The sequence below is a fragment of the Pygocentrus nattereri genome, chromosome 1, assembly GCF_015220715.1.
Source record: "Pygocentrus nattereri isolate fPygNat1 chromosome 1, fPygNat1.pri, whole genome shotgun sequence".
Classification (NCBI taxonomy): Eukaryota; Metazoa; Chordata; class Actinopteri; order Characiformes; family Serrasalmidae; genus Pygocentrus; species Pygocentrus nattereri.
Window position 1 is genome coordinate 13,708,202 of NC_051211.1, and position 23,272 is coordinate 13,731,473.

At 38.8% G+C, this 23,272-nt stretch overlaps 2 protein-coding genes across 4 annotated transcripts in view; one reads left to right on the forward strand and one right to left on the reverse strand.

The window, feature by feature from the left end:
* The first annotated feature begins 282 nt into the window (after positions 1–282).
* On the forward strand, positions 283–7,248 carry LOC108439141 (zinc finger protein Gfi-1b-like). Of its 2 annotated transcripts, XM_017717380.2 has the most exons (7): positions 283–420; positions 1,051–1,315; positions 2,728–3,028; positions 3,333–3,508; positions 4,421–4,561; positions 4,688–4,853; positions 6,714–7,248. In XM_017717380.2, the coding sequence occupies exons 3-7, from the start codon at positions 2,770–2,772 to the stop codon at positions 6,911–6,913; spliced, it is 942 nt and encodes a 313-aa protein (XP_017572869.1). In that variant the 5' UTR covers positions 283–420; positions 1,051–1,315; positions 2,728–2,769; the 3' UTR covers positions 6,914–7,248. The 2 variants fall into 2 exon arrangements, with proteins under 2 accessions (XP_017572869.1, XP_017572868.1); XM_017717379.2 differs by lacking the exon at positions 1,051–1,315.
* A 455-nt stretch (positions 7,249–7,703) lies between these two features.
* engl (endoglin, like) overlaps positions 7,704–23,272 on the reverse strand; it is a 35,287-nt gene continuing 19,718 nt past the window's right edge. The window contains exons 10-19 of one of the 2 annotated variants that reach the window (XM_037536925.1): positions 22,894–23,048; positions 22,540–22,695; positions 20,179–20,268; positions 18,560–18,781; positions 14,270–14,851; positions 12,142–12,226; positions 11,923–11,988; positions 10,698–10,793; positions 9,520–9,628; positions 7,704–8,181 (exon numbers count right to left, since the gene is read on the reverse strand). In XM_037536925.1, coding sequence (XP_037392822.1) covers positions 9,522–9,628; positions 10,698–10,793; positions 11,923–11,988; positions 12,142–12,226; positions 14,270–14,851; positions 18,560–18,781; positions 20,179–20,268; positions 22,540–22,695; positions 22,894–23,048 — 1,559 coding nt within the window. In that variant the 3' untranslated portion in view covers positions 7,704–8,181; positions 9,520–9,521. Of the gene's footprint in view, positions 8,182–8,495; positions 8,558–9,519; positions 9,629–10,697; positions 10,794–11,922; positions 11,989–12,141; positions 12,227–14,269; positions 14,852–18,559; positions 18,782–20,178; positions 20,269–22,539; positions 22,696–22,893; positions 23,049–23,272 lie in introns of those variants that run through there. The other variant, XM_037536927.1, reaches the window with a different exon arrangement.

Below are 23,272 nucleotides of genomic sequence, written 5' to 3' on the forward strand. Positions count from 1 at the left end.
CACAGTACCATATATTCTGAGGTCCATTAGGTGAATGTTGTTTTTTAAATATTCGTATCAGCTCAGTTGGCTGAGTTTTGAGTGAACAGCAGCTTCCTGAAAGCCTTTCATTTATAACTACCTTATCTTCCACATCTTTCAACACTTGTTCAGCAGTATCAGCAAAACATAAAGTTTTTACCTCCCTGTATCTCTCTCTCTCTCTCTCTCTCTCTCTCTCTCTCCATCCTGGTTTCAAAACCAAATCACATCTGGGTACTGTGATGACAAGAGAATAGAAAAGTCAGAGATCGTACAGAGACACTTACCCACAAACACACACGCAAACAACCACACACACACGCACTCACACACTGTCAGTCACTTACTCACTCACTCACTCACTCACCAGAAATACATTAACTTCAGATGACTCCAGAGGTAAGTCCAATAAGAGAAAACAGAAGTAAAAACAGGTATAAAGTCTGAGATATATAAATATAAAGTCAATTACATGCGCATTTGTAGATTAAATCTGTGGGCGTATTTATTTAATATCATTAATTTAGCTTTAGCCATCTTTATTGTGTACGTTTACTATGTATACTATGAGACACACGTGTAATTTAGAAATCAGAAAGTAAGATTTTTTAATATTGTGTAATGTTTTCATGTCAACTTGAGTCTTTTTCTCATATGAAATACTATGAAATTGGTCATCTTTTGTGAATTTTTGTGATTTTGTGAATCATTTCTACATTTTAAGTGAGAAGTAGTACCTAAAGCATTTGAAATACATGCTTGACTGATCTGTCTAAATGTGGTAGTATTCCAGAGGGAATCATTTAGATTTTTTTAAGATGTGGCACAACAAAAATAATCCTTAATTTAACATAATTTAAGCATTTAACATAAATGTAATCAATTACTATTCACCATAAAGATGATACTGGTTCATAAACTGTACAGGTTCATAATCTGACTGTACAGATTCCTAAATTTATTTCATGGTAAATTATCATCATTAACATTAACTGATTAACATCAGTTCCTTTGTGTTTACCTTATTAGATCATTTTTGAAAAACTACCCAAACGAGGACCATGCAGGTCACAGTAGACTTCTCTGAACTCATGAAGTCAGAGTGGCTGAGAATCACAGTCCATCATTTCTGAAGGCTGGTGAAAAGTCTGAGCTGCAGTTACAGTCACAGAATACAAGCGAACGGCAGAGTGAGATAAGCCATGCGCGAGGCACCCTGCAGCTGGCCGTGCTGCGATATGTTTGGGGTAAAAACCTAAACCTCAGGCTTTGGCATCCTAACTGAATCACACAGGTGTGTGCCTGCCTGCTCCGCTCAACTGCTGAAATAATAGGAAACACAGGCTTCAGAATGAGAGATAAAGGAATGGAAATTAGTTTTACGTTGGTAGCAGTTTTATTTATTAGATTAGGTAGTTATTAGATGTTTCCCTAAACGGTCTTTTTATGGTCAGGAAGATGTGTATGATTGTATACACTTACATTACTATTTACATTTCAACATGCTTTTGAGGCAACTGTACATTTTTCTGAGTCATTGTGGCAAATTGTGGCATTTGTAAGTATATGATTATGAAAGTACTAAAGTTATTCAAATAATTATTAATAATACATTTGTATACTTTTTTTCACATAATTTGAAAATATCTGCACAATTTTGCATGTATATGTCTATATTTTTTTATTTTTATTTTATTTATTTATTTTACTTCATGTTTTTACAAATAAGATAAACAAATAATGCGCTAAAATTTGCAATCAAATGCTGTATAAGTTCATTGTATAGGGTGTGTCGTCTTATTTTCACTTCGGAAATCAACAGAACAAGTTATTTGACCAGAGTGTTCAAACTTTTGCAAACAGCTGCCTTCACGCACATATGTATACCGAGACATATACAAGAGAATCTCTCTCTCTCTCTTACTTTCTTTCTCTCTCTCTCTTACTTTTCCACTCTCCCACTTTCTTCTCCTCACTCGCATTTACTTTTTTTTCTTCCTCTGAGGTGAGAAGCCTAAAATGTGTGGTTTCACACATTTATATATCATCGCTCTGAGACCAAAACCTCGCATATCTTCTTAACTCGTAATGTACGTTAATGTAGGGCTGAGTAATTTAGGAACGAAGAAGTGCAATTTTCAAAGCACTACAGTTACAATTTTAATGATATCCTTCATGATTCTAAGTTTACTTGACAAGTTTTAAGTGGAAATGTAAAGTAATAACGCAGATCACATACAACTGGCAGTCTGGCACGCTACATTCATGGCCTGCGAAAGCTTGACAAAAGAGTTTAATTTACAGACAATAATCACATTTAAAATCACAAGCGCAAGATTAGTCTGAATATTTTCCCCAAATCTAATCTTGTCCCACGTTAATGTAAAAAGGTTTTGTTCCAAGCTATTTAGGATTATTTCTATCAGTACATTGTCATTGTTAACATTTCCAAAAATAGGGGTGCAAGGTTTTATTTTGCCAACAATAGTATGTTTCATTTGTCATGCAGTAGCCAGCTATATGCAGAAGTAGAGAAGAAAAAATGTTCTTTAATTGGTGGTATATTGTGCACACAGACACACACACTCACCACAAACACCTGGTAAGCTAATCAAGATTTACAGCATGAAGCTGATGAATCTTGTCTACACAACTATGTTTCTATGTATTTTCCCACTAAAGCTTTGCTTTTTCATTCTCTTTTAGGCTGATGATTAGACTCCTTTCATTTTTTTCTCTCCTTGCGCAATGCCACGTTCTTTTTTGGTGAAGAGCAAGAGGGCGGGGTCTTATTCAACACGACCCACCCATTTCCATGCCTACAACAATGATAGACACCTCGAAGCCTCTCAGAAACCCAATAGGAGCACCTCACCTGAAGACCTAGAGCTCCATCCATTATCCACAGCAACCACCACTGCTTTGAACTCCTCAGTTCAATGGGTTCCTACGGCAACCAGCCCTGACCCTGTCTCTCAGGCTGAGAACTGGGCTTCCTGGACAGCAGGTAACCAATAGGTCCTCTGATTACATCTGATCAAGCTCCTCTAGGTGAAGGAAAAAAAATGTAAATCTTGAACTGAATCAATACCACATTTTGGGTGAAGCTCTGACTTTCATTTACAATTATTCTTTAACAGAGGTGAGGATATTTCAAATCTACTCTTAGTTGATGGATGAGACAATGTGTTTTAAATGTGGCTTCAAAATGTTCATCAAACATGAAGGCCTGCCACTCCACCTCCTTCTTTCAGTCAAATCCATGCTGAGCTGTACAGTAACCAACTTCGTTCCCTTCTGTGTCCCTCCAGAGCAACTGTGGAGTGAGGATGGGTCAGTGTCCATGTGGTTGCCCCCGCATCTGAGGACTGTAGGGAGTTTGAGGGACAGAGAACAGGAACTGGAGAGACTGGTGCATGCCCTGCTGAGCCACAGACTGCAGCTCAATGTCAAAACGCCTCTGTGCGAATGTCCACTTTGCGAGAAGGTGGGCCAGCCATTTCAGAACTCTTTAGAACTCTTCAGAACCATTCAGAACTCTTTAGCAATCTTCATAACACCTCATAACTCTTTACAACTTTTCTGAACCCCTGAGAATTTTGTGGATCTCTTTAAAAATCTGTGTAACTCTATAACACCTCTGAACTCTTTGGAACTATTCAAACCCATTCAGAACTCTTTAGCAATCTTCATAATATCTCATAACTCTTTACAACTTTCCAGAACTCCTGAGAACTTTGTGGATCTCTTTAGAAAGTCTACTAACTCTTTTTAACTCATCTGAACTCTTAGAACATCTTAGAACTATTCAGTGCCACTTAAAACTCTTTGAAACCCAGTAGGACTCCTTATTCACTCTATGAAACACTTTAACTATATTAACTATATATAACTCTATAACTATTCAGAACCATTACAAGCTCCAGAGACCTCTTCAGAGATCTTCATAACTATTTTTAACTTTTCTGAACTCAGAACTTTTTTAGAAGTATTCAGAGCCACCCAGAACTCTATAGATGTCTTCTGAACTTTTTAGAGCTCTTCAGCAGTCTTAAGAATTCTTTAGGACTTTGTGGAGCTCTGTAGAACACTTCAGAACTCTTTAATACTTTTTACAGAATTCTTTAGAACTTCTCATAATCACAGAAGTTTGAGGTTATTCAGAACTCCATGAATGAAGTCCATGCAACTGTTCTTAGAAATCTTCATAATGTTCTAGAGGTCTTCATAATGGTTGAAACTATTTTTGGTGGTCGTTGCACAGCTAAGCAAGAACATCAATAAAAGAAAGGAAAAAAACACCAGTAATTTATTGCTTATTTTAGTGCATCATTTAAAAAGATGAGCTTTTATATGTAGTGAGGTAGAATGCTGGAACCACGCTTTTATCCTTTCTCAGGTCCTGTCATCTGCTGTTGGCTTGGTGACCCACCTGCGCAGGTCACATGTTAACAGAGTTGCTGTTCCTTTGTCTGGATTTGGTGGTAATTCACAACATCATGGGTTGCAGCCCTCTGCAGGATTCTACAGCAGAGCTAAAGTGAGTCGACTAAGTGTCAGATGCAGTTTTTGCAGTATTAACAGTAGTGATGATTGCAGTTCTATGGTGGAACTAAATCAAGGCAAGCATGTGTGAGGAATGAATATGTGTGTGTTTGTATTGCAGGAGCGTAGTTTCGGCTGTAAGGTGTGCGGCAAGGTGTTTAAACGTTCGTCCACTCTGTCCACTCACCTGCTGATACACTCAGACACGCGGCCGTACCCCTGCCAGTACTGCGGCAAAAGGTTCCACCAGAAATCAGACATGAAGAAACACACCTTCATACACACAGGTCAGACACAGACACACTCATATTGAAGCATACATACACACACAATGTATGTACATGCTCATAGAAGGCTAAGTGATATCTATGAAATAAAAATAACTAAAAAACTTTTTTTTTTGTTTATCTTAATGTAATATAATAATTATGCTTTTACTTGTTGTAGTAATACTCTAATTTCATTGTTATGTTTTGGTTGGAAACAAAAGGCTTAAATTTTCCAATGGAAAATGATCCAATCAGGATCACTTCTCTGTGATATTGAAGTTGATACAGTCAAGCAAGCTCTCCCATCGGATAGGCCATCAGGAGCTGCACTGAAGACCCAAATGCATCAGATTATCCAGTGGCATAATTAGGGAGTGAGAAAGAAATTAAGCAATCACATTTTGATTTACAATGTGACCAACTTTGTGAGAAAAAAGACACTCTAGGGTTTTGGGAAGTCCTAGACACATCACTGACTGTGAATATGAGGTGTAGTATAATCAATGCGGTTCAGTCAGATGTTAAAAATGGAAAACAGCAGCAGAAGCTCTATGGCAGGGCTACATAAAAGGTAAAATATGTCTTAATGTCTATCACAAGCTTCAAACGTGCCCATATAATCTAGAATGGCCACAACACTGTTAGCACAGTGCTAACATATTACTGGAGTCCCATAGAAGAGCTAGACGTTTACTTTATTTTGGAAGTGGATTTTTTCCCTCATCTGGCCTGAATATAAGGCCTAGTTCAAACAGTCAAAGCTCACCAGTGGCTAAAAGAATGACTAAAATTCACACATTTTAGAGTAGAGTAGAGATTTTAAGCAAAGATTTAGATTTAATCAATGTTGTCTCATCAATTATTACAAATTATTATAAATGAAAATGACAGAAAATGACAAATATTTCTCCCACACACACAGATTACAAATGATGGCTAAGACGTAACCAGTAATGTTATCTTTTAGATTATGTAAAAAGGGTAATCTGATTAATTTTGCATTAAAAACCACTACACTACACTACACTACACTACAATACACTTATCATGTACTTCCAGTGGTCAAATTTCAACAGCTCCATCTTGTTTGAAGTTAAAGATAAAGCCCTTATCTCCCTCTCACATTCTACATTCTTCCAAAACCACATGCAACTACTGTTATGAATCATGGTGACATAGCTATTGATAGTTTATGGGCACAATGTGTAAATTAAGAATAAACTTAAACTTGAGGCAGCCAAGTTAAAATCAGAAAATAAATAATTAGAATAAAAACAAATAATAATAATAAAATAAATAGTGATTTTATGTCTGTCAATGAGTTTGCTTAACTTCTTGTCGTGGAAGCCTACTGCTTACAGTTAGCATCCAGTACCTACTGTAGCCAAGTGAAATCAGGCCTGCTGCTCTTGGATTTATGATGATAATGGTAGATAATTTACTTGCATACTCAGAGAGATGTTCATCAGGTTTTGACACAGTTCTCTGGGCTCTTTGAATACTCTTTCAACATGCTCATAATCAGATTCATACGGCTGGGGAAGGGGTCCGACGTATAATCGCTGTTCCTATGCACATGCATGCAATTACACATTTCCACCAGAGAGGTCTCCAAATCCCCAAAACAAACACAGTGTGGTTTCAAATATGACATTATGATGCACAATTTACATTTTAGAATTTTCAATATGTTACATTTAGCAAATACACAGCTATTGTGTCTTAAAATGTAAAAAGAGGGTAAAAGGGGCCCAGCAAAGTATGTACAGAAACAGATGGACTACATATATACACACACACACATAAATGAATACAGTACATACATGTGAATGGTTAAAAGGCACCAATGACACTTCCTCTCTTTCTTCACTCTCTCAGGTGAGAAGCCCCATGTGTGTGTGGTGTGTGGTAAAGCATTCAGTCAGAGCTCAAACCTGATCACACACAGCAGGAAGCACAGCAGCTACAGGCCCTTCAGCTGCCCGCACTGCACCCACAGCTTCCAGAGGAAAGTCGACCTGCAGCGCCACCTGGAGGCACACAGCAACAACAATGGCACAGAGTACAAGGGCACCTGAAGAGGAGAGTGGACCAATAAAACAATCTTGTGTCCTGCTTTGTGCATTGGGGTGTAAAAACGCATTACAGTGCATCGATTCAGCTGCATTAGTTATGGAGGGTGGGAATGGATTATATTATGGTCAACAATATATGCAAATTTTTTGGCCAAAATACAATTCTCAAACTAAATGTATACAATGCTGAAAATACAATGGGTGTGTATAAAATATCTATATATAGTACCAACAATACAGTAGACCACCCTTTGATTATTCAATTTACAGTTAAATAAAGTACAGGTTATCCATTTTCAGCATCAGGGAAAAACCAGAAACATACTGGTAACACTTTATTTGGATAGTCCACTGTAGATGCTTTGTAAATGCTCAGTATATCTTTAAGTAACATTCAAATAAATATCCATTAAATGCAACTGAACTTGAAGTTAAGAGTTATTTGGTTTGTAAATGCTCAGTCTGTCTATCAGTGACATTCAACTAAATTTCCATTAATTTTTTGAACAGTTTTTTTCCACATAGTACATCTCCTTCCATATGCAGGTGGATTATCTCATATCTAATCTTGTGATGAAATATCTCCTGAAAAATGACTTCAACTTCATGGCTGGAAATGAGATAATTGAAGGGTGGTCTCTGACTTTTGCACAATACTGTGTGTTGAAATTCCTCAGGATTTTTATAGTTTTTATAAGAGGTTTTTATAAGAAATGAGGTAATAAAGATAAACTAAAATGACTTTTGCTCAAAACATGTGGCACATTATGAATGAACACAAACACTTCATGAGTCTCATGTTAAAGATTTTAATGTAGCTTCAGCACTAATTGACAAGCGAATACACTGAAGCACATTAGCTGCAATCACAATACACACAAATCACTCACTCTAGAGCACCAGTCATATATATCTATCTCTATATACATCAATATTCAATTCTCAGCTCAGAGAATGCCTGAAATAAAACAAAGCAGCACAGTGACACTCAGCACCCTTCCGAAGGCCCAATGCTGTAGTTGGTCAGACACTAGTCCAATGCAGGCCTAAAGCTGGCCTTCTGGAGGCTCAGCTTATGTAGACAGATTTAAGTGGTTTCAGTCTTGGTGAAAAGCATGTGTGAGCTCCACACAGAGAGGCACATTAATCAGACCATCAGGCCGTGGCTCATGAGTTATGGTTTATCATGATGTGCATTTTGTCCAAACGTGCAGGATTCTGGAACCCATCAAACCCACAAACACTATTCTTTCATCCACAATGTTCACCATCTGTAAAACATCAGGAATATTATATTACTCATATATGGTAAAGCGTAATACTCACTGGCCACCTCTTTAGAAACCCTTACTTTGTATTTTCACTCAGTGGCCACTTTGAGCTCCACCTACATTTAGGATCCTACATTTAGGATAGATGACAAGACAAGACAAGATAAAATAAGTCCTTTAAGACATTTACAGTGCTAGAGCAGCAAAGGGATAGTTACTCTTATTACTCTTTTCTTACAATGCTTGTAAGAAAAGAGTAACAAAAGAGAATGAACAAAAAGGGTATTAACCTTGTTGATTTCTTAACTTTTGAAGCCCCATCTATCCCATTTATTGCTGGCTAGATTCTCTCCACAGGACTGCTGTTGACCAGGCACTATAAAAATATACAGCACCGTGCAAAAGTCAGAAACCAGCCTTCATTTATTTAACCCCTTTTTCACAGTAACATGCAATTACAGTTTGTTTTGAAGGGTCAGCCTTGAATCTGAATATCTTTAATTAAATTTGATTTCTTAAAACATTTTAATTATTTACATATATTTACATATTTTACATATATTTTACTTTATATTGTAAATTAAATGATTTTGCAGAAGGGGGTTAATTTTCAGTCAAAATGGCCAATAAGTACAAGCTGTTTATTTTTCAGGAGATACTGTAGAGAAGGTTAGATATAAGGATACATTTACATAAGGAAGGGATTTTACATTTTACATAGAAAAAATGGAACTCATTACAGCCTGTAAGACCTAAGAACTCTTTAAAGAGGAATGACACTGATAATAAAAAAGAAATTGTAAAATGTAAAAGATTTTTAAAAAGCATAGTTTGGTGTGAATGCTCCTTTCTAGAGAAACTTACAGAGCCAGATTTGTTCACAGTGGTGTTGAAAGGAACCAGATATCCAAAGAGTTTAAAAACTGCCTCACAGAAAGTTTTTACACAAACCAAAAAGGAAAATGTTGTCTGATGCCTGAGAATTTGTTTTAAAAACAGTTTTGAGATAAGATTCTGGCATAAAATGCATTTATTAAAATACATTCATGGCAGAGAGATACCTGCCAGGCATTGTAAGGCAAACTCTTGTCTCAGATTTACTACTACTTTACTATTATCAGCATATGGTATGCAAATTTAGAGGACACATGTCACAGGACTTTTGGATAGTAAACAAAATGGCTATATTTGTGTTTGAGTCATTAAGTTGCTCTAGAATTCACCATTTCACACCAACCCCCCTAAATTATTTGGTTTACATCTCAACCACTGAATCTTGTAGAAATCATAAAAAAACATTCCACTTTAACATAGGCTGTTAGGCTAGAGTGAATTCACCTCTACACAGAGCTGCTGGCTTGTTCCAGCTGAGCTACGGGGTTCCAGGAGTTGGAGTTGTATTCCGTTGTCTCTAGGTAACTGTCTCTATGCACAGCTGCAGGTTTCCCTGGCAACAACATCACCAAGCTATGTAACACTTATTATGATCCAGCCATAATAAAGACAAAAAACAGCCTGGCAACAAAAAGAGGTCACAGTGAATTAACCAAAAGAAAGAAAATCCCATAAAGTAGAAGTGTTCATTGTACAGCATATCAGCAACATTCACTGTCACCTTTTGACCGTGTTTATAGATATAACAGTGTCAGAAACCACATACACAAGTCTATTTGGTATTACTTAATATAGTTTGAGTCAAGTGTGTAAAGCAGTTTGCACAGTGCTGAGTGGTGGGCTACGTTCTTTTATTAAAGGGCCTGTATTCTACATTTTTCTTACTTTATTTTTTCCCCTCAGGCCTACTTAGGTTTGTGTGGGTTTATGTACCAAAAACATTGTTACATGACCATTTTCTAAGCTCTCTGTATCCCTTAGAATTCTATGCCTTTAAGACTGATGTATGTAAATGAGCTCTGTTCTGACTGGCTGTGATGTTTAGAGCCTAATTTAAAAAGCAGTCCACTCCTTATAACTTTAGCATGAATGGGCTAAACTAATGTAGGCTGATTTAGCATCTTAGTTTCCACATATGGACTGTATGGACTGGGGAGTGAACTGTTTGGTTTGAAGCTTTCACAGTATATAAAAAAGTGAGGTAAATTAGCCACATTAACCTCATAGCTCCAGTGTGAAACTACAGAGGCAAACTTCACACAACAAACATGTTGTGACTGATTGACTACATTTGGGGAAAATGGACTAATTCTGATTTTTGCTGAACTACAACTAAAAAAAATAAGAAACAATTTCAAAATGTTTTTCGAACATGTTTCCAGTTTCAGATTGTAGCACCCATTACAATATGAATGTTCAACACATGATGCTTTTAAAAACAGTTTTGCTACGCTGTGTCATTGTCTAAGCAGCTTTACAAGCTATTTATAAGCATTGTGATTATAGTAGGGTAGTAGCTTAAAGACATGCTAATGCTATACATGATATTTGGCAAATATATGGTATCTTATAAGTAAGATTAAGTAAGAATAAAGTGATGATGCACTATATCACAAATATACCTGTGCAGGAGTAAATGCACCAGAGTGCCCCCATCAGGCTGATGCCCAGCAGAAACGCAGCAAACACAATGACCACAACAAGGCCAGTATCGGCAACTGAGAATACATAAAAACACCAACAAACACAAACACACCCATCAACACAGCTGGAACAGAACTTACATACTGTACAACATAGATCTGCACTTTCTGTTTATAGACCCCTCAAAAATGTGTTTTTTAAATGGTTAACTTATCTTGAATGGCTTATTAATGTTCATATAGACTGGTACATTGGTTGGTTGGTATAGTGTGTTAAGTAACACCTGGGTAAGCACCCTACACTATACCAATAAGAGTCCTTGGGCAAGACTCCTAACACTACCTTCGCCTATCTGTGTAAAATGATCAAATTTTAAGTAAGAGCATCTGCCAAATGTACTTGTATCAGCTGTGTTGCAGAAAATTTGTTGCTCCTCCCCTTATTGACTCAGCTTCACATCGCACGACAATGCCACTGGGGTAAAACAGTGTGGTCTGGCAGACGCGCCACTAGATGTTAGCTCTAGAAGCTAGTGTTAGCTTATTGACAAGGCCAGCTTTACACACAATCTTGTGGGTTCATTCAGTTTCACTAAAGTCTCACTTGCTGAGAAGCCATAGTTTAGAAAATAATTAAATATGATTTTGATCCATATCTTTGTTAGCAGCAGAGGCTAATGTTAGCTTAGTACGTGAAATTAACTGATTGGTGCCAGAGTGACAGGATAACAGAAATGTTCTGAATAGCTTGTACTTAATGGCTGCTTTCACAGGAAACTGACTAAATGAGGGGTCTCCACAGTATTTATATCAAACGTTTTCTCTATTTCTGTGTTGTATGGTGCAGCGACCAATTAGCAGTATTAGTCTTGTACAAAGACAAATTAGCAGTTTCATATTACACTGATATGAATTTGGCTGGATGTTTAAATAAAAACAAGAAATTCAGATGAATGGGAACTTGACTGATGAACCTGACTGATAAGAGGACAGGGAAAATTCTCCTGGCCTGTGAAATTTGTAACAAATACTTTGAAAGACTAAATGAAAATGTAAGAAGTGTTTTTTTTTTAATATAATTAGGTAACAGTAGAAGCAATCAATTTCAATAATACTCAAGAAATGCATAAACCTTAAAAATAAAACTAAAGTACAATAATGAAGTACTTAATGGAAAAGGGTTTTCCACCTCTGTTATCCTTACCAGTGTCAGAGGAGCTGTGTCTTGACATCTCTGTTTTTGCTGCTGCAGGCTTCTGAGCAAGCTGACCTGTCCACACACACACACACACACACACACACACACACACACACACACACACACACACACACACACACACACACACACACACAGATATACAAGTTAGTGCATATAGTAAAGCATTTCATCAGCAAATGTATGAGTGCAATATTGAGCACTGACCAGCAGGGGGCGGCAACAGGCCAACCAGTCCATCAGTCGGGGAATAGGTGACCAGCACTGGCCTGGACAAGTTTCTGTACTCACACTGAGAGAGAGAATGAAAGAAAGATGGGGAATACGGGGAGTTTATCGCTCTGTTTTTTCTAGACCCTAAGCTGTTTGCACAGAGAGTTTGCTAATGTGAACGCTGTTCTTGGTCCTTGGTCTGTTGGTCTGTTCTTGGAACATTATGCTTTACCACAGGGCAGGATAGCAGCAACCTTACTAAAGACCCCACATAAGCCAGCAAGATGTGCCAGGTTTGGCAGTTATGCTGGACAAAATTTGCTTGATGGACTTTTAAACTTAAAGTTTCAACCTTTCTGATTTCTGATCAAACCAGTTTTGTTTGCTCTGCTGTTGTCAGTAAGGACTGGGGTCAGTCAAATCCTCTTTCAGACTATTTTGTGGTGCCTGGCAAAATGCACAGCTCGCTAATGCAGCCATGTTTCATTCCCAAGAAGACATGAACTACTCAGTACTGATCATTACATGTAAAGCTAGACCATATATTAGTGCCTCTCAGTATGGTAGTTTTCTAAACCAGCACTTTTTTTGTGAAACAGAACACTCTGCAGCAATTACCAATGACAGCAGTGACAATATCAGGCATGGTATGTGATCTTGGTAGAGAATTGCTAGAGAGAAATAGCTTCACTTATATGTGGTGCGGCTGTGGCTGACAGCAACTGGAAAATAAAGCAACACAGCTAAGGCTATGTCTGCTTTAATAGCGGCGAATGCTGCAATATTAACATGTCAGAGAACCCATGTTAGCTTATCAATTCTCATGATGCAGATGCTGCCAGCTCATTTTAGTTAATCATAAACATAATGCCTGAAAGATTTAAGCCCCTATTTTCCCTTAAAACATCTTTTATGGATAGCACTTATCATACCTGTCTTTCTTTTTAAAGATAGTCCACTGATCTTATTGTGTTTTAGGCGGTCCCTAGGGTCCCCCAGCCTAAATTTTGCTTATATGCCACAGACCAAAAACTGAATCTTTAGAATTTTCTGACACATCTGTATTTACATTTGAAGCCCAATTTGGAGGGAAAACTGTTGACCTGGCAGCCCTGACAGTGGGTGCCTGTGCTGTGCCACTCCACAGCATAACCAATGAAAAGGGAAAGTGCCTCTTCTGTCTGTGCGTGTGCTCTGCTCTGATCAGAACAGTTTGTTTGACATGAAGAACTCCTGTAGTATCAATAACAGAGATCTTATTTAGGGTTGTTACAACTTATGGACATTATCAATTATGCTGATAAAAAATCACTGGCAACAAATTTTGCTATTAAATTAGTTATTATGATGATGTTTATGCACATTTACATCACTACAAAGAAACAGGTAAAACCCAGGTGGCGGGGACTAGAGTACAGCGTTACTCAAAAACTCAAAAATGTGGCAACACTTCACTTTAACATCTGAAAACTTGATTTCCTGTAAGATGTGTAATACTTAGCTGACAGCAGTGTGACTGTTATGCGTGTGGGTCACATTCACAGTTGCAGTAAAGCTGCAGTAAAACTCTAGTCAAAAGTTAAAAACATTGTGTCTGCTCTTCAGCCCTGTTTTGGTTTGGAAAAATAAATGCCATTGAGCTGCATTCTGCCTAAACTACACTTTATAAAAGTATTTTATTATAAAGATTATAAAATTAGAAAAATTAGAAAAAAAACTTATTTGTTCTACTGTGCTGCTTATAGTTGCTCATCCTCATAGAAACAGATATGGTTTGAGATTCTTTAACTCAACTTTTTTGGAAAGTATTACAGGTATAATTACAGGTATAAATTTCTATATGAATGTATATTTACAAAAAACAATGAATGTGATAAAGTGAAATAATACATGTTTTGTCTTTATGCTGTTTTTGCTGAATCAGTGTAGATTATAAATTACCGTTTTCTGTTTTTATCTGCACTTCATACACTGTTCCAACTGTTTTGGAATTCAGTTTGTATATTTCCTTATCTCACTCAACATGTCAGTAATGAGAAGGAATAACCAAAGTTACTACGATAATTTCCTGCCTGTAACATGTAATTGTCTATAATTGGATCCTGTGTACATGTGTGTGTACCTGTTGTCCAGCAGGTGTTGGTATGAGAGCAGATATTGAGGGCTGCTGTGTGCAGTGTCTCTGTGCTGTTGCTGCAGGGGATCCGCCTCCACACAGCTGCAGACTGCAGTGGAGGAACTGGATGGAGTTATTAAAGACCGGCCGCAAGACAAAGCTGAACCTCAGCCGGGGTTTTGTCTTTCCTTTCATCTGATCGAATTTCTGCGTTGGTGACTTTCTTTTCCCCAATCCATCTCTCACTTTCTCCTTTTCTTCATCACTTGTTTCTTCTCTCCGTCCTTCTTGACTCAATTCTTTTCTCTGTCTATCTTCCTCTCTCTCCTCTGCCTCTTCTTCCTCCTCCTCTCTCTCTTGCTCTCCTTCCCTCACCTCCCTCTCTCCTTCATCACTCTCTTCCTCTCCTTCTTCCTCCTCCTCGCTCACTCTTTCCTCACTCACTCTGTTCTCCAGGCTGAAGGAAGGGTCAGCAGGGCAGAAGTCTTGGACAACTGGCCAGCCAGGGTGTGCGCGCGGGTCAGAGAGAGGAGAGACCACACAGGAGCTCAACTCTAACCGCCCACCAAGAGCCCTACTGCCAGAGATCTGAGAGAGAGAGAGAGAGAGAGAGAGACAAAGGGAGAGAGAGTGAGACTAGTCATGCAGGCAAGATTTTCTCAGAACTAAAGCAATTATCAATATTTACTATCTGACCAAACATATCCAGACAGCGCTTCTGACTAACATATTCAGTTATTTTTAAGAAATAGTTAGTAGACCAGATTTACTCTATTCTATTCCGAGAGTGTCTTATTCTAAAGCCTTCTCAGGAAAGGAGAAACTGTTACTGCAGTCAAATGGGAATAAACTCTCTATAAATAACGTTGAATTCAGAAGAAATGTAGTTTCTCTGTGTAATCTAGTGTTCCTTTGCTTATCCCTGCTTATTAATGCTCAGGATCCTCACAGAACCACTGAGCAGGTATTATTTGGGCGGTGGATCATTCTCAGCACTGCCGTGACACTGACATGGTCTTCAAATAAAATGTGAAAATCACACAGCAGTGGTACTTGTTACTTGGAAAGCTTTCAACTTGTTTACATTTGCCATTTTGTTTGTGACCCACTGAAGGTTTCTCTTCCCTTTGAGCCTTGAGGGACAGATATGACCAAAGAAACACGGTATCAGTGTGTGGCACCAGACATGAAAAACACAGACATGAAAACAGTTGGACATGAATCCCTCATCACCACTCCCTTTATTTATATATATATATATATATATAAAGGGAGTGGTGATGAGGGATTCACCACTATATATATATAAATGTATATATATATATATATATATATATATGCATACATACATATATATACATATATATGAATTATATCCTATTCCTAATCCATAGGGTTTAGTGTGATTTTTCGGGAACTTTTCGGGAAGGCTTTCCACAAGGTTTAGGAATGTATTTATGTGAATTTTTGACCATTTTTCCAGAAGCGCATTTGTGAGGTCAGACAATGATGTTGGGCGAGAAGGCCTGGTTCGCAGTCTCCGCTCTAATTCATCCCAAAGGTATTCTATGGGGTTGAGGTCAGGACGCTGTGCATGCCAGTCAAGTTCTTCCACACCAAACTCATTCATCCTCATGTCTTTATGGACCTTGCTTTGTGCACTGGTGCGCAGTCATGTTGGAACACAAAGGGGCCGTACCCAAACTGTTCCCACAAAGTTGGGAGCATGAAATTGTCATGAAAATCTCTTGGTCTGCTGAAGCATTAAGAGTTCCTTTCACTGGAACCAAGGAGCTGTGCCCAACTCCAACCCCACAACATAATCCCCCCTCCACCAAACTTTACATTTGGCACAATGCAGTCAGACAAGTACCGTTCTCCTGGCAACCACCAAACCCACCTGATTGTCAGATGGAGAAGTGTGATTCGTCACTCCAGAGAACACGTCTCCACCACTCTAGAGTCCAGTGCCGGCACGTTACACCACTGCATTCAAAGCTTTTCATTGCCCTTAGTGATGCAGCTGCTCAGCCATGGAAACCCAGTCCACGAAGCTCTCTATGCTGTTGTTGAGCTAATCTGAAGGCCACATGAAGTTTCGAGGTCTGTAGTGATAGACTCTGCAGAAAGTTGGCAACCTCTGTGCACTATGCGCCTCAGCATCCGCTGACCCCGTGCTATCATTTTACATGGCCTACCACTTTGTGGCTGAGTTGCTGTCGTTTCCAATCGCTTCCACTTTGTTATAATACCACTGACAGTTGACTGTGGAATAGTTAGTAGTGAAGAAATTTCACGACTGGACTGCACATGTGGCATCCTGTCACAGTACCACGCTGGAATTCACTAAACTCCTGAGAGCGACCCATTCTTTCACAAATGTTTGTAGAAGAAGTCTGCATGCCTAGGTGCTTGATTTTATACACCTGTGGCCATGGAAGTGAACATCTGAATTCAATGATTTGGATGAGTTACTGAATACAAGTGCGCAATATACACATTAATTAATAATATTAATTAATAATATACACACTATACTGCCAAATACACACACACACACACATATATATTTTTAATAAATTATATATATATATAGGGCGGCACGGTGGCATGGTGGGTAGCGCTGTCGCCTCACAGCGAGGAGGGCCTGGGTTCGATTCCCTGGCTGGGCGACCGGGGTCCTCTCTGTGTGGAGTTTGCATGTTCTCCCCGTGTCTGCGTGGGTTTCCTCCGGGTTCTCCGGTTTCCTCCCACAGTCCAAAGACATGCAGTCAGGCCAATTGGATGTGCTAAATTGCCCCTAGGTGTGAGTGTGTGAGTGACTGTCTGTGTCTGTCTGCCCTGCGATGGACTGGCGACCCATCCAGGGTGTATCCTGCCTTCCGCCTGAAGACTGCTGGGATAGGCTCCAGCACCCCCCCGCGACCCTGACGGAGAAGCGGCTTAGAAAATGGATGGATATATATATATATATATATATATATATATATATATTTAATATAATTTATAATCACCCCAGATGTAGTTGATCAGACAAGAAAATTTACTGGAGCAGCAAGGCTAACATTGTACGGCTTACTTAAAATAAAATACTAAAATCCACAAGCAAAATCACTATCAAAGTATCAAAATGTCCAAAATATGTTGCAAATACAAATAATGAGAGTTGAATCAAACTAATTTTTCAAAAAGACTACTACTCATTTTCTCTCATTCTGATACAAATGTATTACTCAATGCCCTCTTCCAAGAACCACCCCCTGTTTAAAAGTGCTAAGAGTCCATCCATCCATTTTCGCGGGGGGGTGCTAGAGCCTATCCCAGCAGTCATCGGGCGGAAGGCAGGATATACCCTGGACAGGTCACCAGTCCATTGCAGGGCAGACAGACAGACACTCACACACTCACACCTAGGGGCAATTTATCAAATCCAATTGGCCTGACTGCATGTCCTTAGACTGCAGGAGGAAACCGGAGAACCCGGAGGAAACCCACGCAGACACGGGGAAAACATGCAAACTCCACACAGAGAGGACCCCGCACACCCGGCCCTGGAATCAAACCCAGGCCCTCCTTGCTTTGAGTCAACAGCGCTACCCACCACGCTACCGTGCCGCCCTGTGCTAAGAGTCAAAAACAAAAATAATTCAGATGCAGAAGTGCAATTCATGGCATTTTCCAAAATTGCCACTATCGTCACCCGTGGTAAATAACACTGTTCTGAAGTCATTTTTGCCATTTTGCCATACGGATATTTATCCATCGAACGTCCCTGGGTCAAAATAGGAATGTTGCTATACACAGGCTCTCTTGCACACTGAAATATAGAATATGATATCATAAGACTGGCAACCCTAACAAAATACCCCACACAAACCTGTAAGCTTTGTAGCTAGTATATTTCTAGTAGCCTACGAACTGAGTAGCTGTTTCTTTCATATAATAGTGTTGAAGTGCAGTAAAAGCCTTACTGAAATCTGAGATCAGTTGAATGAGTTTTGGTTTGATTGTATGTAACTATTTAGATTTTTTATATCATTTATATTTTAAATACTAAACGACCTTGTAATTCAGAGGAAGCTGTGATGTTTGGGTGAGAAATCTATAGATGACAAAAGCACCTTTCACCCTAGAGGAATTCAGCTTTATTATCTAGTTATTTGGGCATGACAATGACCACAAAATGATGTACGACATGAAGTGTGTATTGGCATATTTTCAGACAAAAGCAGAAAGCAAAGAAAGCAGAAAAGAAAGAAAGCAGGGGGTAACAGAGGAAGAAAAAATGAAGCTGACCTCGGCGTATACTCGGCTGTTAATGGTGGCAATGCAGGGCCCCACGGTTCTGCGCTCAAACTGCTTACTCGCAAACAGCTGGAGGGAGAGCAGAGGCACGCCATGAGGAGTGATGAACCAAAGCGGGCCTGAAGCTGTACTGCGCCACTTTGCCCCCATGGGCCTGGAGGACCTCATCTCAGGGACAGTGGGAGGAGTGGGAAATGGAGCTGCACAGCTGAACTAAGAGAAGAAGTAATGAGACTATTAGATTGAAACTGGTTCTGTTCAGTTTTTAAAAAGAAATGTCGTTCATGCTTATTTTAGGCATGTTAGTAACAGTAATTTCACAGGAAAGAGCAAAAACACTCTTACCTTTCAATGTAAGTTAATGTAAAAAGAGGTTTTTTCCAAGTTATTCTCAAGCATTTCTATTTGTCCAATCACTATGGAATTTCCAACACATAACTAGTGCAGAAATAAAAATTGACAAAAATGTTTTTTTTGGACAGCAACAATATATATATATATATATATATATATATATATATATATATATATATATATATATATATATATATATATATATACACACACACACACATATATATATATATATATATATATATATATATATAGCTCATTCCGAGCAGAACTTGAGCAGGACATGGACGCAATCTCCCTTGTGCTCTAAACTGTGGCTAAAATAGACCCCACCTGTAGACTAAAAAAACTCTTCGGGTTTGACGCGCAAACATGGCAGAGCATTTTTGATATTTTCCTTGTATTAAACTCATAATAAATCTAAATCATTCTACTTCATTTTAAAAGATCTTTAAAAAATGTAAAAAAAAAAAATGAAGCTTTATTTTCACAAGTTTAAATTTAGAATACTTTACAAGTAAATTTAAATACTTTACAACTAAAGCCTGGGCTCATAAGCTAAACTGATGAGGTCATGTGATCATAGAGACAGGTGCTGCATATTAGAATTCAGGCGATCTTGAAAGCTGATAGGAGCATGTGTGAAAACCAGAAGTCAGCTGATCTCCCTGGGTATTCTGGGAGATGTAAGTTAAGTTAAGTGATACTTTTTTGATCCCACAACCGGGGAAATTCCACCTCCACATTTAACCCATCTGTGAAGTGAAACACCACATACACACTAGTGAACACACACACTAGGGGGCAGTGAGCACACTTGCCCGGAGCGGTGGGCAGCCCTATCCACGGCGCCCGGGGAGCAGTTGGGGGTTAGGTGTCTTGCTCAAGGACACCTCAGTCATGGACTGTCGGCCCTGGGGATCAAACCGGCAACCTTCCGGTCACAGGGCCAGATCCCTAACCTCCACCCCACGACTGCCCCAAGTAGTCCATGTGTGTATCAGGGTTTGTAGGAAGCGATAAAGTCATGTGATCTCCCAGAGGATCCTGGTAGATCAGGACCGTTGCTTCGCTTACGACATTTGTGACAAGTCTAAAATGACTTGTTCCCATAGTGATATTTTTTACACATATGTAAGCACCTATATGTGAATTTCTACCTAATCCCTTTAGTTTTAAAATGAAACAAACTAATCCCACATGTTTAATATGCGGAGTTGACTGATCTGACTTGTTTTCACACACACTCTACTCACATGTATAACCACTGGAGTTAAGTCCTCAGACATTTTCCATTTTGTTCCACGAGACAGACCAATCCGAGGCTTGCGTTTCCATAGCAACACCTGCAAAATGAATGATGATAATTCATGTTAAGGTAGTGTGGTTAATGTGAACTCACTTGTACTCTTTCACTCATATTCGCTCGTTTATTCAGACATTTTTCATACTCTCACGTATTTCCACCCTTCTCTCCTGAAAGCAGAACACAACAACCATTCATTTTATAAAGAGTCCAGTCTACCCAGCACGCTATAACAAGCATTCACAGCAGTGAAATATATTAGACTTGAAGCAATTTAAACTCTAGTACACTTGCACATGTACACACGAGCACACAGGCAGCGTGACCCAGGTCACATATGCCATTCCCAGCAGACAGAAAAATAAAGCTCATCTGTGTCAGAAAATATCCCAGCTTATGCTGTGAGACCTGCTTCCAAATGTCATTTTCTAAGCAGAGCTTCTATTATTCCTTTAAGTAAGTCACCAGCAAATAATCATAGGAAAAAGGTTGAAGCATCCTTTGGGAATTTTGATTTCTCTTCACAAAATGTTTTAACTACATAACAAACAAAAGCCTTCTCTCACACCAGACACTGTGTTCTTTTTAAGCAATAGTTTGGTGAAAAATCAATATATAATTGCAGAATTGCCTCAAATGTAGTCAGTCTATCAAGACATATTTGGTGTCTTAAGTTTGCTCCTTTAGGTTTATACTGGGGCTATGAGGCAAATGTAGCTAACAAGAGCTAAAAGCCTGTGTAAACTAATTAGCATCATACATACTGCATGTGGCGATACATACTTACCCCAAATAGCACTGAATTGTTAAGTAATCTCAGATGGAGTTATGTGATTTCTGGCACTGCATGGCCAATGTGAATGAACTGCTATAGACAAATGGACAAAAGTAAATCACATAGCTAAAAAAGTAGCAGCAGCCATCTTCAAGCCTGAATTTTGTTTGTACTTTTATCCATTTTTCTGATGTGGTTTAAAGAAAGTGCAAAATAAGTTGTGCATGACTTTAATTAGTGGGTAATAAGCTTTCCTTTTTGGTTAACTGTATTAGCCTCATGGCATCTGTACATCAATAAAGAAGCAAACTTTAGCCCCCAAAATTCTGTTGACAAACTATTTTAGGATGAGGAGAAAATGTATTATAGCAGGACATTATAATTCTCTTGTAATGCTCTTAACAAACCAGTAGCTCCTAATTAACTGGCTGCTCATTACAACTTTATTAAGCACTACCTGTCTGTCTAACAAACAGTTCTACTGCATGACATTTCCACGTTAAGGGATGATCAGCACAAACACGCTAATGTGGCTAAATATGAATGGAAGCTAGTAATCCATTAGCATAGCGTTACTGACATCATGGTAATTGATGGCATTCATTATTAGAAACTTTAATAAGGTGTACAAAACTTTCCATTAACCCCAAATGTGCAAAACTCAATCACAAAAGAATGTGCTAAAAGTAAGTACAGAGATGCATGTCTAACATTTGCACATGAGCATTTAGACAAATCAGAACTCTTCTGGACAATGTTTTTTGTCAAATGAATCAAAAATATGCAAAAATTCAGCTTGCCATGTTTGGAGAAAGTAGGGTTGGGAATACAATCCTAAGAACACCAAACCCACAGTGAAGGTGGTAATATCATGGTATGGGGCTGCTTCTCTGCAAATGGTCTTGGTCCATTACATGCTATCAATGGATGCAAGAATGGAGATATGCAGTGAAATATATTAGTGGAGAATTTATTCTCATCAGCCAAAAAATGTGGGAGAATCTGGGGAAAAGACGGATGTTTCAAAAAGACAATGATTCCAAATACAGCCAAAACGACTCAAGACTGATTTCTAATGAAGTAAAAGTACAAGCATGGCCTGACAAATATCCTCACTTGAATCCTTTTGCAAGGATTAGCGGAGTCTGAAATTGCCAGGTCATGAGATAGACCCTCATTACATTGGGGAACTGAAGATGTTTTGCCAAGAGGAAAGGCCCGAACTGGAACCACAATGCTGTAAAAGCTAATTATGTCTCACTGTAGGCGTCTCAAAGGGATAATTGCCAACAACAGCTTTACAAGAACGCACTAATGTGAAATAGATCACAGAATAGTGTAGTATGATACAGTATAGTATAGCATTGTATACAATATATCACAGATGATATGCAATAAAACAGATATATGCAAAGGAGGTGTATTATATAACAAAAACAAAAGTATCTGAACACATATTTCCCCTCACTGTAATTAATGGAGTGCATTTCCACTTCTCTTTTTCTTACTCTCTCGCTCTCTCTCTCTTGCTCTCACCGTGTTTTTGTATTGCATTTCTCTGCTGTGTTGCTTGATCTCTGCCTCTGTCCCACAGGAAATGACAGGGAACGCCAACAGGAAATGACTCCCGTTGGACTGTGCCTGGCACGAGGGGTCTCTCAGAGTCACCACTAACACTCGGAGAGACAGGGCCTGCATGGATCAGCATGAGTATGTGATAAGTACAACACGGTGCTGTGTTAGAGAACATACTGCTTTGATATCTTATCTTACATTATACTGAAGAAGCAAGTGTGACACCAGCAACAAAGTACTAACAACAGTTTTTGTTTTGCAGAACATTTTAAAGCCAAAGATATGAATGATATCTCAGTACTGTGTGTGTTTGACCTGTAAGATTTGTTTATCCACAGAGACAGTGAGGCGTCCATCCAGACACTGAGCTCTAATAACCTCCAGGCTGCTTTCAGCACCATCGTCGTCCTCACGTGAAAGCCACTGCCTCAACCTCGTCTCCTCCTCCTTCGCCTCCAAAGCCTCCTGGACTGTGTGCATGTGTTGCAGAAAAGACATTTCATTGTGGAAAACTAAATAATTGCATAGTTTAGTGTTTCCTCTGCAACTCTATTAACACCATAATTAAAGGAACAGCACGCTAATGTGGCTAATTATGAGAGGAAGCTAGTTGCTACAGGCCAATTAGCACAATGTTGTTGTTACAGTGGTAAATGATGGCACAGCTAGAAATGATAGCATTGTGGAATAAACT

Bases quoted from the DNA above. Each gene is read 5' to 3' on its own strand.
- LOC108439141 (XM_017717380.2), top strand. From the start codon at position 2,770: ATGCCACGTTCTTTTTTGGTGAAGAGCAAGAGGGCGGGGTCTTATTCA. The intron at 3,029-3,332 runs GTAACCAATAGG...GTGTCCCTCCAG, and splicing joins CTGGGCTTCCTGGACAGCAG to AGCAACTGTGGAGTGAGGAT. The intron at 3,509-4,420 runs GTGGGCCAGCCA...ATCCTTTCTCAG, and splicing joins AATGTCCACTTTGCGAGAAG to GTCCTGTCATCTGCTGTTGG.